At 27.9% G+C, this 12,982-nt stretch overlaps 1 protein-coding gene across 1 annotated transcript; it reads right to left on the minus strand.

The window, feature by feature from the left end:
- Window positions 1-5,666: 5,666 nt before the first annotated feature.
- Window positions 5,667-12,654, minus strand: LOC137807452 (ubiquitin carboxyl-terminal hydrolase 23). The gene is made up of 10 exons (XM_068608104.1): window positions 12,156-12,654; window positions 11,824-11,938; window positions 11,505-11,615; window positions 10,743-10,915; window positions 9,660-9,986; window positions 9,263-9,388; window positions 8,456-9,079; window positions 7,605-8,265; window positions 6,565-6,658; window positions 5,667-6,150 (listed from the first exon to the last, which is right to left on the minus strand). Exons 1-10 carry the CDS (start codon window positions 12,420-12,422, stop codon window positions 5,991-5,993), a joined length of 2,658 nt encoding a protein of 885 aa, XP_068464205.1. The 5' UTR covers window positions 12,423-12,654; the 3' UTR covers window positions 5,667-5,990.
- Window positions 12,655-12,982: the final 328 nt, after the last annotated feature.

The raw sequence follows: 12,982 nt of genomic DNA on the forward strand, positions 1-12,982 counted from the left end.
TATAAATATAAACTAAAATATTAAAATATTTCATATTTTATTAGTGACGTGAATGTTATAATATAATTAATGTTGAAAATTCATTTGTTAAGTAAAAAAGAATAATAACATATTTTAATAATTTCTTTAATATAAACATCCAGAAAATCTAAGTTTGAAGTATTAGAAACAAAAATCTATATTACAAGAGGAAAAATGTATTTTATTTTATTTTATTAATAAAGATAAAAAAGAGAGTGTTATGAAATATTCCATGTAAAGATGAATATGTGGTCAAAGTTTGTGTTTGGTAGAAAAAGAAATGATGCATGGCAGAGATGAAGGAGTATATAAGAAGGTTGAAATACTTGAGAGCATTCTTACACTATTTTCAAACATCATAGTACAGTTCATGATTAAAGATAGGAGAAGTCATTATTTGATCTTCTACAAAATGTTTCTCAATTCATAAAACCATGCTAACTTGTGTGAATTTCAATTAAAGTCAGGTGTCTTTCTAAAATTTATTTTCTTAATACTTGTATTACCAATTTTCATACCAAATTAAATTAGTTTTTATTTATTTATTTTATGGGTTTTTTTAGTTTCTATACCTGCTTTTAGCATAATGGGACGTTTACAAATCAACAGTAATTAATCAGTTAACAAAACTATTTAAATATAGAAAATTAAATACATTTAATTTTGTATTTTACGTTAATTTTTTATTTAAAATAATTATTTATGAATTTTTATTTTTTATAGTTATGTATATTTGTAAGGGCCCGTATAATATTACTAGAAAGACCTAAAAGATTAAGGTAAAATGACAATTGCCTTTGATAAAGTTGCGAAGAATCAAATTAACTTAATAATTCATGAAACACAGTTTAAGAAATATAAATGAATGTCGTGATGATATCATAAGTTTTGTCTTGTCCCTTTTAACATTGATAGCTAAATTTGTAGGTATTTTGTATATTTATTAACTTTTTAATTAAAATAAAATAAAAGTAATTCAAATTTAGAAAATAACTAAATTAAAATGGCTAATTTTAAATTATGTATAGAACACATTTTGAGATAAAAATAATTTTTTAATATTAAAAATATAGTGAAAGTGAAGGATATTATTCACAAGATGAGAACACAAATTGTGTTTCAGTTTAATATAAAAAGGTTGGTATTTAATTTTTTTTATAAAATATTAAGTTATTAGAGTCACACATATGTAAGAGCCTGATAATAAATATATCTACATTTAATAATAAAAATCTAATTCATAATATAAACAGTTTTTTTTTTACTTTTTTTTTCTTATAAAGAAACATTTTTAATGATCAAAGATCTCAATTTAATTTATTAAACATAGTTGTTTTTTTCAATCATTGTCACTAAAGTCTAAACTCGTTTTAGTTATATAATTTTTTTTAAGAAAAACTAAAAAAAATTATAAATAAAAACTAATTTAAAAATTAAAAATAATTAATCACTATATTAACTAAATTATATACTATTTTGAAAATTAAAAAAATTATTAATATTTAAAATAGTTTTTATTATTAATAAATAGTTTGTAAAATATCAATTTAAAAATTATTTATTAATAATAAAAATTACTTTAAATATCAATTTTTTAATACTTTATAGTGTTTAATTTATTTAATATAGTAACTAATTATTATTTTATTTTTAAAATTAGTTTATATTTAATGATTTTTTTTAGTGAAATTTGAAAAATAAATTTTTGGTGTAATATAAGAGTTTATTGATTTTGATGTAAAAATAATAATTACAATTTAATAGTTTTTTATTTTTAATCTTAATACATCATAAAAAATTCTTAAAATTTAAGTACTTTGAAACATTAGAAGTTTTAAATTAGTTTAGAAATAATAAAATTATAAAGATTTTTATGCTACAAATAATAATATCTGATTTCCTATGATGCGAATTGTTATGACAGTCATAGAAATAAACTAATTTCAACTATTTATAACATTAATAGCTTTTCATTATGAATAATTATAAATTATTAAATAAAATTATTCTATTTAATAACATAATTCTTATCATAATATATTATTAATATAAAAAATTCTTAATAAGTATAAATTAAACCTCACTCATAATTTAACATTAACATAAAATTCTCAATTTTATCTCCAATGATATTAAGATGACTTAATGCGTATTCATTCTAAGTTTTTTTTTTATTTTTTATATTAACATGAAGGTAGTAAGTCTTTCTTATAAAGTATCATAATAAATGGTATAAAAGTTTTCATTACTTAAAACCTTAATATATGTAATTTAAATAACTAGTGAAGCAAAAATATCTCATTTATATTAATAGATTTTTTTACTTAATACTTAAAATCAAAATCAACTTTAAGACCATCTATTTTCATAAATATATCATCAATAATTATATTAAGCATGTTTCACTATATATTAACATATATCTAGTATATTCTTTTCGTAATTTTAATCTCATGATTAGAGTAATTTTTTTATGCACAAAATCTCATAAAACAATAGTGCAAGAACTATGCAGTACACATTAACACGAACATTAATATGATATGGATATGAAAACAGAAATATGTATAATTTAAAATGTAGGATATGATGACACAAATTTATATATTATATAATTTATAAATTATATAAATTGACAATAAAAATTTATGTACATAAGTATATTTCAATTTTTTTTAGCAGAAATATGTTTTTCATGGCTGGTTCAAAAGGATTTGTTTCTTATTTTTATAATCATACTAAAAATTTGTACAATAAGTTTGAATTTTTAAAGAATTAATGTATTTTTTCTTTTAAAAATTAGGTTAGAATCGTGTTAGAATGGTTAGAAATCCAACAAATATTTTTTAAATTTAACATTTCATCCATACGTGTTCTACGAATCTAAATCACTCTTATTTCATTCACCACCTACCACATAGTATCCTAATATATGTAAATTTAAATAATAGAAAATAAAATAAAGATATTTTCTTTATAATAATGGTTCATGTAGCATATCATCATATACACTTATTCCTTAATTATAAATATATATCAATTCATAAACTTTATACATACACCTAATCAATTCATATAATCCATATTATTTTTAATATCTAAATACAATGATTTCCAGAATCTCAATATAAAATAAAATTCACATAATTCATAACACATACTTTGCTAAACATAGTATACAATTAATTATAATATCATATAATCTCATTTAAATTCAAGAAATCAAATAAAAAGAAAGTTACGAAAAATTAAGAGGGGAAATTTTTTATTTTAATGGTCTTATCTTCAATGTAAATTAAAATATACCACTTTAAATTCAATTTTAATCAAACATTCAATCTTTTTCAACCGACACACAACTTTATTTCATTCCAATCAAAATATTCAAATACTCATATTATTCTCACAATAACGAATTTTCAAACATAATCAAACAATACAAGATATGTTTAAAGTAATAAAAATAATTTTTTAAAGGTTTATTATTAAATTATGTATATCACGTACACACAATTTATCTCAACTTTAAAACATTTATATAAACCTTATATATATATATATATATATATATATATATTTTAAAAAAATATATATATAAAAAAAAATATATATATATATACTTGTATAATCTCTATTTCATCACTACAGCATCTCTTTCTATAATATTCCTTAAAAAACTGGTCAAAATAAATAATATCATTAATTCAATAATAAGCATCTAATTGAAGATTCGATTCAACACGAAATTATAAATATTATATATACAATATTTTGTTCTCTCAAAATAACTTAACAATTTAAGTCGCTTTTTATATTATGTTTTTTTAGAAAAAAAATTCAAAATTATAAATTTTTTGAAAAGTTGAGTTACTCCTAAAAAGAGTTATCCATATACCTTGTTTGCAAATTGAGCATATCAATGTAGACTAATATACATCCAGGAGTTTAAATCTCAGATACATGAAAACCACACATAAAAACCATTTAAAATGAAAAAAAAAAGGAAACTAAAGATTTCAAAAGATTAAATGAATTATTATTTTTTTACCAAGTTAGAGATCAAATTAAAATTTCCATTTTCTCAAAAAAACAAATTAAAATTCCTTGAATTGGAGGACAATGAAACTCCCAAAAACTAACAGCTAAGAATTAATAAAATGTAACCTTTTTTTTTTGCTTTTCTTTAATTCATGATCCAGATTATACAATCACCAATCTTTGACAATCTATAGTTCTAAGTAACGGAAAATAAAAAAATAAGGGAAAATAAAAAAAATGGTAATTATAGCAAACTCTGCTGTCACAGTCTTCCATTATTCTCTATCAGTTCTTCTTGTTCTTGAGCTTCTTGATGGAGGTGGAGGAAGAAGCTTCAACCCAGATCTTTCTGACAAAATCATTGAGGTGAGTAAGTTTCTTACTAGTCCTCTTGGACCTAGGCTCTTGGGCTTATCACATTCATTATTTTAGGGATCTTGTTATTATTTTAGGGTAATAGTTAGCATCCTATGGATCATTCCTAAAAATTGGGGAAGGGGTTTAAAAATGGGAGGAAGAACATGTGTATGGTGGTTGATTCATCGTCTCACAACTTTAGTTTGTCGAGCACAGCATGAAGGGTAAATCAATGATAACCGAACACAATTGAACTTCTGTCTCATTTTTTTGTTAGAAAGGAAAATTAAAAAAATTAAGTGAAAAAAAAATCTTTCTAAAATCGTTTGATGAAAATAAAAGAAAAATAGATATAAAACATGTAATGATTGATTCTAAATCATATTGAGCATTGAAGAATTTTTGTTTTCATATAAAAAAATCACGTGTCATGGAAAGTAAATTTGGAGTTTCTTTGTTTGATTAGTCAAAATATTTCTGGAAATGTTCTGTAATTTCTTGAAATAAAAATATTCAATTTATTGTCACATTAAATTAAAATTTTTAACAAGAGTGTTGTAGTGTTTATTTAGTAAAACAAATATTTTAGCTAAGGAAGCTAAATTTCTACATTACTCGTGAAAATAAATTTAACGAGTATTTTTTTAAAGTAAAATTTTTATTTTAATAAAGGAAAGTTAAATTTCTACATTCCTCATGAAAATAATTGAGATTTGACCAAAACCTTTCAAAATAAACTCTAATATTGTATTTTAGGAATAAAAAAATTACTATAAAAAACTAACCGGCACTGTTAAGTTGTGATTACATTTATGAACGAGAATCAGTTAAACAAAATTCCTCTTTTAATTCATTAATTCAAAACTGAATATTCCTTTTATTTTAGAAAAGTTTTCAAATTAAGCACAACCTTATGGGGAAAAAAGAAAAAAAACAAATGCATATATATTTCTACCGATGATTCACGGAGTACTTTCTGTTATTCTCATATTACTTTAGCCTTTATAATTAATAAACCATTATAAATTTTCGCATTATTTTTTAAACTTTATACTACCTTTTTCAATCATCCCATTTTCTGTATTAAAATTTAATTTATTAATCGATAAGCAATTTATTCTGCGTAATCCAAACGAAAGCCCTTACATTTATGAATTAGTGTATAATTTATTAAACAAATCTTCCTATAAATTAATTGTACATGCCATTCTAGTACCCAATCCAAACTTAAACCAAAAGCAAAGTACAAGTTCAGTAGACGTTACACACTTAGTAATAAATTTGAAGTACAGAATGTGTTAACAAATTTAAATCCATGAACAAAATTTCAGAGCTACGGCATGCAGCTAATACAACAGAAATACAGTTTGAAAATGAGATAATTTGAACATGAACACAAGTGCATAAAACCCCAACCCTCTGCGCCTCTGTCACAAAGACATGCGATCCAGCTAAAAAATTTGTACCGGGGAAAAGAATAAGGTAGGTAGGTGCTCTCTTCATTACACTTTCAGCGTTTGACAAAATTGCTACAAAAGATGCCCGCAGACAATAGCAGGCAAATAGTTAGGACATCATATCCTAAATGGAGGATTCCCTGAACAAGATTGGTCCAACTTTGCCCTTTTGGACTTCGACTTCTCAATAGCAATTTCTTGGAAAAGATTTGGCCCACCAAAGCTATGTTTGATGCCCCTTATCTTCTTCCTCTTCCCTTTATCATATTCTTCATCCCTGCAATTTTTGGGGCAGAAAGATACAAATTTGTAAATATATGCAAAAGTTTTGGATCAAAATGGTTCCAGCAACACAGCAATAACAAATCCTAAGCCCCATCCCCCATCAAAACTCAAAATATTGTGGCGGGTAACAGCTCCTGTTTCAAAGCCATGGAAACCATATTTTGTACACTTGAACTCAATGTACAAATTATTATTAGCAAAAGGAATGGATCACGTGCATCTCAACTATTTAAAAGCATACATCGCATCCTATTAAATAGAAAATGTTTTCTAAACACATAAATCTTGGAAAAGATAAATCTTAACAGATAGTGAAAAGGTAAAGCCTTCGAAAAATGCAAATTAATAACAGTCCACGTTACTACAAATAATAACCAAGAAAGAAACAATGTATAGCTGAGCTCACCATTCATCCCCAATATATCCAATGCTGACAAACTTGTCATTCTTTGACTCCAAGGGCCGTGATGATGGTAATTCTATATCATCCCAACGTGCAACTGTATCCAGATAAAGAATAGGGATGTTGTTATATACCAAACAAAAAGGTGCCAGACTTTCATAGGTGCAGAGAAAGAGAGAGCAGGGACTAATTCAACTTTACAAAACCATTAGATAACAAATTGACTATTATTAATTGAAGTGGCTAGTTTTACTATGGATAAACATTAAATACATGCAGAACAATCTAGATCATCTTCAAAGTAACATTTTGATTACACAAATACAGAAAACATTTGATTGGTTTACTTGAAGCATTCAGCATTCATTGATATCTAATCATAACATTTATTATGTATAAAATCCTCGAAACTAAGCACTTTCATCCCACATTACCTACATATAACTAATACTATAATTTAGGAACATGTGAATATTGACACAGCTGCTATTGCCCCCACAGCATAGAAAAAACCACTCAGCAGTGAATGGGTTTCATGAATAGAGAGAAGTGAATGAAGGTGTGAGATTTGAAACAAGTGAGCAAGTTTGTCATTCCTCAATATGACTGAGATTTTATTGACAGGAAAATTATAAAAAAAAACTATACCACTCTATGAATTCTCGAGCCAAAAAAGGGTACTTCAAAATTTTAAATTAATCAATTCTAGAAATCTGATAAACCACAAGATTCCTTTTTTTTCAAAAAGCAATAGTGGATATTAAGGCACCAGGTCAAACAATCAACACTAACAGAGCATGAACAGGTGGACTAGTATTAACACAAAAATCAACTTGTGTAGTATATTTCTATATGCTAAAATGTACAAGCAGACATATATAATTGACCATAAAAAAATATATTATTATCCAAAGACAGCACAAACAATTAAGCAATTTCCTCTTACACAGTACTAGAATAAGAACAAAACCAAAGGGTGTGGAACAAATATTTTCCGTATCTTGCCAGACAGAACTTAAAGGGAAATATTTATGAAAGCTTACCAACTGTCTCCTCCAGACCTCGGGTGAGCATACTCATTAAACCATTATGCATTTGATCTCTTCTACTATCTTGTATATTAGTAGCCTGTCTAGCTTTAAGTTGATTTACTACTGAACCACTCCCAGATATACTTTCAATTTGTGTCATTGATGCAAGCACAGCACAGTTCCGATCAACTCTCTTCCGAAATTCTCCTTCAACACTATTTTCTGTCAGAGATTCATCATTAGATTTAACATTATCACCAGATCTATAGCCAGCCTTTGTTGCTTTACTTTCAGAACAACTTGACACACAAACATATTCATCAGTTTTTCCACGTGTAGATGGTTTGCAATCTTCTGATGAGAAAGCAAGCTTATCCAATTTGTCCTTGTTTGGATTTTTCTTACTCAAAGTGAGGCGTTTATGTTTTTTTTTATTCCTCTTCCGTGGGCCCAAGTATGTCATGTATAGGAATATTGGACGAAGATGCATACCAGATACCTGATACTTAAGGAACTTCTTTTTCAATTTTTTCACAGACTTTTGATCACGTTCTTCTGAATTCAATGATCTATTTACTGACTCGTTAGGATGCAGTCCCTGAGAACCAACCAGATCTCCATTCACCTTACTACTTGTTTGCTCACACACCAAACCAGTTGCAGAAGTTCCAGGCTAAAAAAAATAAAAGTCAACACATAAATAATTCAGGCTCAGAACAATAGATACATATAGTAATATTTGTGCTTGAATCTTGAGATGCATCGTCATTAACTTTATTAACAATCTAAGTGAAGATAGTTCAGTAATCTACAAAACTGAAATAGAAACAAGTAAAATATTGGAAAATACTGAAATTATTTACCTTCGTAGACTGAGATTTTCCATCAGTAGCAAGTTCACAAGTATGTGAATTAGTGGATAATGGCACTAATGAAGGAGAATCCATAATGTCCTCTTTTGAAATTATATTCTCCTTACACAAATAAACTTTTTCTCCAACTGGAGCAGCTAAACCTTTCAAATTATGATGGAGACTATAATCCTTTCCAGAGTGGCCTAATGATGACAGGCATCCAAGTTCTGCTTTAGCCACAGAGAGCCCATCTGGTAAATCATGTGCCTGTGTATTGGAAGGAAGCTCAGATCCATGTTTTTTACTTTGCATCAGGTTTTCTTCTAATATGACACTATGATGAACAAGAGCGTCCTTCACAGAAGTTGATGAGTCAACATTTGACATTTTCTTTTTTTCCTCTTCAGTCAAAAATGGTTCAGTACAAAATTTATTTTCAGCAGGAACATTTGGATACTCCATCAATACATGGCTTGAAGTTGAAGATTCTTTATTTCCATTCACATTACTCTTCACATTTTCCTTCTTAGCAATGTCAACAGGCTTTCTTGGAACAATACTTTTTCTGTCACGAACATAAAACAACATGTATGCTTGCTGATTTAAAACTTCCCGTTCACTGACATGACTTACCTGTTGCAACAGTGCAAATTTAGTTAAAATGATAAAAATAATTGACTTCAATAAAAAAAAAATTGTGTCTTGCTTTATTAACCCCAATCCTAGAAAGATTTCATTCATTGAACAATTATTTAACAAGTTATGCAGGAATCGTGAACAGAAAAAAAAAAAAACTATAAAGCACATTTTCAGTACCCGGTTATCATCCAAAGTATACCACATGTTATTTGAAGTGCGAACATAACAGTAATAGTGTCCAGAATGAGTGCTGGAACCGGAATGAACCAGAACCCCATATAGAGAGTACTTCACATCTCCATCCTGCCAAATGGAAGAAGATTGAAAGTAAGAAACCTAACATTAATACACAATAAGTTAGAAACACATAACAGTCAAACTGCATGTCACTTATTTCAAAACAAGAAACACATGAATTCTACTGTGTATGTCCTTTTGAGCATAGTAAACCCATGCAAAAACAAATATTACATATATATTTATGAATTTATCACACCAAAAAGAAAATAGAGGTACTAGCACAGAAAATAAGATAATTCATATCAATTTAAAAAATATACTTTATTGTACTTACATATGAGCCACTGACAAAAGGTTTCAAGTCCAGTGCACAGCCAAAATTAACCTTCTTTTTAATCTTTTGTCCAGGATCATGTGCATGGAACCGCTTTAAGTGAATAGTAAGCACATAAGGTGCCTTATGAATTGTTAGCTGTTTAAGAGCCCTAACTTTCTGTTTGCATCGTTGACAATGGTATTCTCTCTCCCCTCCATCCAACCATTCTGCAGCGGTGAAATTTGCAAGTGCTTTTTGCAATGAATCTGCCTTGAATATTTCAAGACTTAAATCTAAGAAAGGATCAAATTTGTTAGAGCAATAAGAACACTGGTGACATTTCACCTGCAAAAGCAACCAAGGAATTTTTCAATTATTGTAATGAAGTATTCATATTAAAACTTGTATACTGATACAACTTGGAATTATACAATAATAAGACAACTTTGAACATTTTCCTAGTATTTGATTTATAGGGTACATTTAAAAATAAGAACTTTCATATAATCTAAAATCTTCATTTAGTAAAATTGAGGCTTAAATATGTAGTTGGTCCTTGAATTATAATCATATTTTATCTTTGGTCCTTAAAAACTTTGTTTGCTCTTTAGCCCCTCTAGAATTTTATTTTATTTTTTTAACTTCAACCTTTTATTTGAAACAATCCTGGTAAAATACTATTTTATTTTGGTTCATGTTAGATGTACATCATTTTCTTTAAGTCCCTATCAAGATATTTCAAGTTTACTAATTCAAAATAAACAATACATTATAGATTCTAAAACAAATAAATATATATTTTACAGATAATAAAATAAATTAACTACAGAAAAAACAACAAATACATATGGTGATAAAAATCAACCAAAAAAAGGTTAGGTACAAAATGGAAAACATGACAATATTTCAGGATATGAAAATATATTTAAGCCTAAAACTAGATTAATTTTATATGAGTACCATCCCCTTTGATTTTTTAAAATTGGTCATATCCCAATGTGCATGTCATATCGTATCTCTGTTCTGTGCATTTCTGTGAATCCTAGCTCAATTAATAATGACGTTCCTCAGAAATTTCACCATGAAGCAAGAAACAAATACCTGACTCCTGAGACGACCACCAAAGATTTTATGGACAAAACTTTTCTCATAAGCACCAGGAGATTCACTTGGTACTCCAGAAGGAAGACAACATTTATGCATACACTCAAGTAAGTTCACCATATACTCATGTGCATCCTCCTGCCTTGCATTTCGAAAATTTCGTGATATACCTAATTTAATGTTAAGAATTACAAATTTCAAGCTAATAAAAATAGGAGACAGTAAATAGTGATTATTGTCTAAAAAATATAACAACCACTCTAGCTAACAGTATTATGCCTCATCTAACAGAGAAGCACATAAAATCTAGTTCTTAAATTTAGATATAGTAAAGTATAACTTGTCTAACCTTATCACCTTATCAGCTAAAGAATGATAAACTCTCTAATACTGTTAAATTATTCTTTCACTTTCAAAATATGATAAAGGTAATGTAATAGAGAAACTTCTAAGAATAAGCATAAGGACAAATATTTCTTTTAAATAAATGTCAAAAAATCAATCCTCGTATTACTCTAGAGTAAGCAGCCAAGTTATTTTCTGATACATTTATATGGAGAGATGTTAAGTTTCACTGTTTAAAATCTCCATGGCAACATTCTCTTCTGCTCATTGAGCAACGGTGATCTACCTCTTATCAAGTGTCTAGGATGATGATGATAATGATGATGAAATAGAAGAAATGAATCATAATTTTCCATTCATAAATAAAAAAAAATACTTTCTACCCATAAATCAAACAATGAATCATAAGGATACATCGTAGATTTCCAACCAGATCCTCTGGGGATAATATTCTCCCAGTTGACTGCAGTGCCCGACTAACATGATTCTGTATGGCACACAAAGCACAAAATCCGGCAACGCGACCTACAGTAATTGCACAATATAATGAGAAACTCAGTTTTTTCATACATATGCATAACAGCCAACTAAAAGAAAAAAATTGAAAAATCTAAATAAAACATTACATTGTTCAACTGTACTAATTTTATCAAGCTCTAGCACACCAAAACACAAATAACAGTTAACAAAGAATTCTCATCGAAATAATCACACTAAGTGTAAAGTTGCTCACATGAAGTTTTATGCTTCCCACTTTGAAGATACGCTGCTAAAGGCTCTGTGTATGTCAAACACTGTAGTACTGAATTGAGAAAACAAGTGTTCCCCAAATTGCGCAATCCAGCACCCTGAAAATTATGAACAGCATCTCAGTACTAAAAAATTATAAAAACTAAAACATGCAGAAGCCATTCAATACCCATAATACAAAACTATTATGTTTTTTTTTCGTAGTTCAAGGGATTCGCTACAAGAAATAAAAAAAAAAAAATCCCTGGCAAGAACAAAAGTTCCTAATTACATACAAAAGTATAATCTCAAATTCTGAAACGAAATTGAACTCACTATTCTGCGGAAGGTAATTCCAAAGGTAAGTTCCGGATCCAAGCCAATCTCAAATTCCGAAGAGTCGCGTTTCTTGGGAGTGGAACCGGATATTCCAGGTTCGGAAGAGGAAGGATTTAGGGTTTCTATGTGAAAATCATGGGAGAAACCCTTAAATGGCTTCTTGACAGGAATAAAGACAATTTTTCTCGGTAAGGGAGTGATGGCACTGGTTGAAGGATCCAACGGATTCGGAGGTTCTATTTCGATCAATGATGTTTCCGTCATTGATGTACTTCTAGAAGCTTCAATTTGGAAGAGAAAGAACTGAAACAGCGAAGAAGAGAAGAGAAAGAGAAAAGAAGCTGCAGAGGGGTTCGGCTTCTGGAGAGAGGAGTAATAGCTGAACCTTGTGTCTACTAAAACCCTACACCACTGTTTTGCCTTTTCTTTTTTCTTATATTTCCTTTATTAATTTAAATTCTCTCTCTATGTATATCACCACAATTATGGGTGGTAGGGTCTGGGCTTGGGCCCAAAACTGAGTATATAGTCGTTAAAATTTTGGGTCGTGTTAATTTAATTGAGTCACTCTATCTAAACCGCGTGGTCAAAGTTCTGATCTATTTTGACTTTTTCTTATCTTCCATTACGGAAACTAAATCATTCTCACCAAAAAGAGAATAAAAATATGTGATTATTGAAATCAAAATTCATTATCTTTATTTTATTATTATTTTCATAACTAAAATATACAGTATAAGTTTGAATTCATGAAATCAGTTTTCAGATAATGTTACTGAAAAAAAATACATTTGTATTTTTGTTCTAAGTTAAAATTTTATAAT

The sequence above is a fragment of the Phaseolus vulgaris genome, chromosome 3, assembly GCF_000499845.2.
Source record: "Phaseolus vulgaris cultivar G19833 chromosome 3, P. vulgaris v2.0, whole genome shotgun sequence".
In the NCBI taxonomy this organism is placed as follows: domain Eukaryota; kingdom Viridiplantae; phylum Streptophyta; class Magnoliopsida; order Fabales; family Fabaceae; genus Phaseolus; species Phaseolus vulgaris.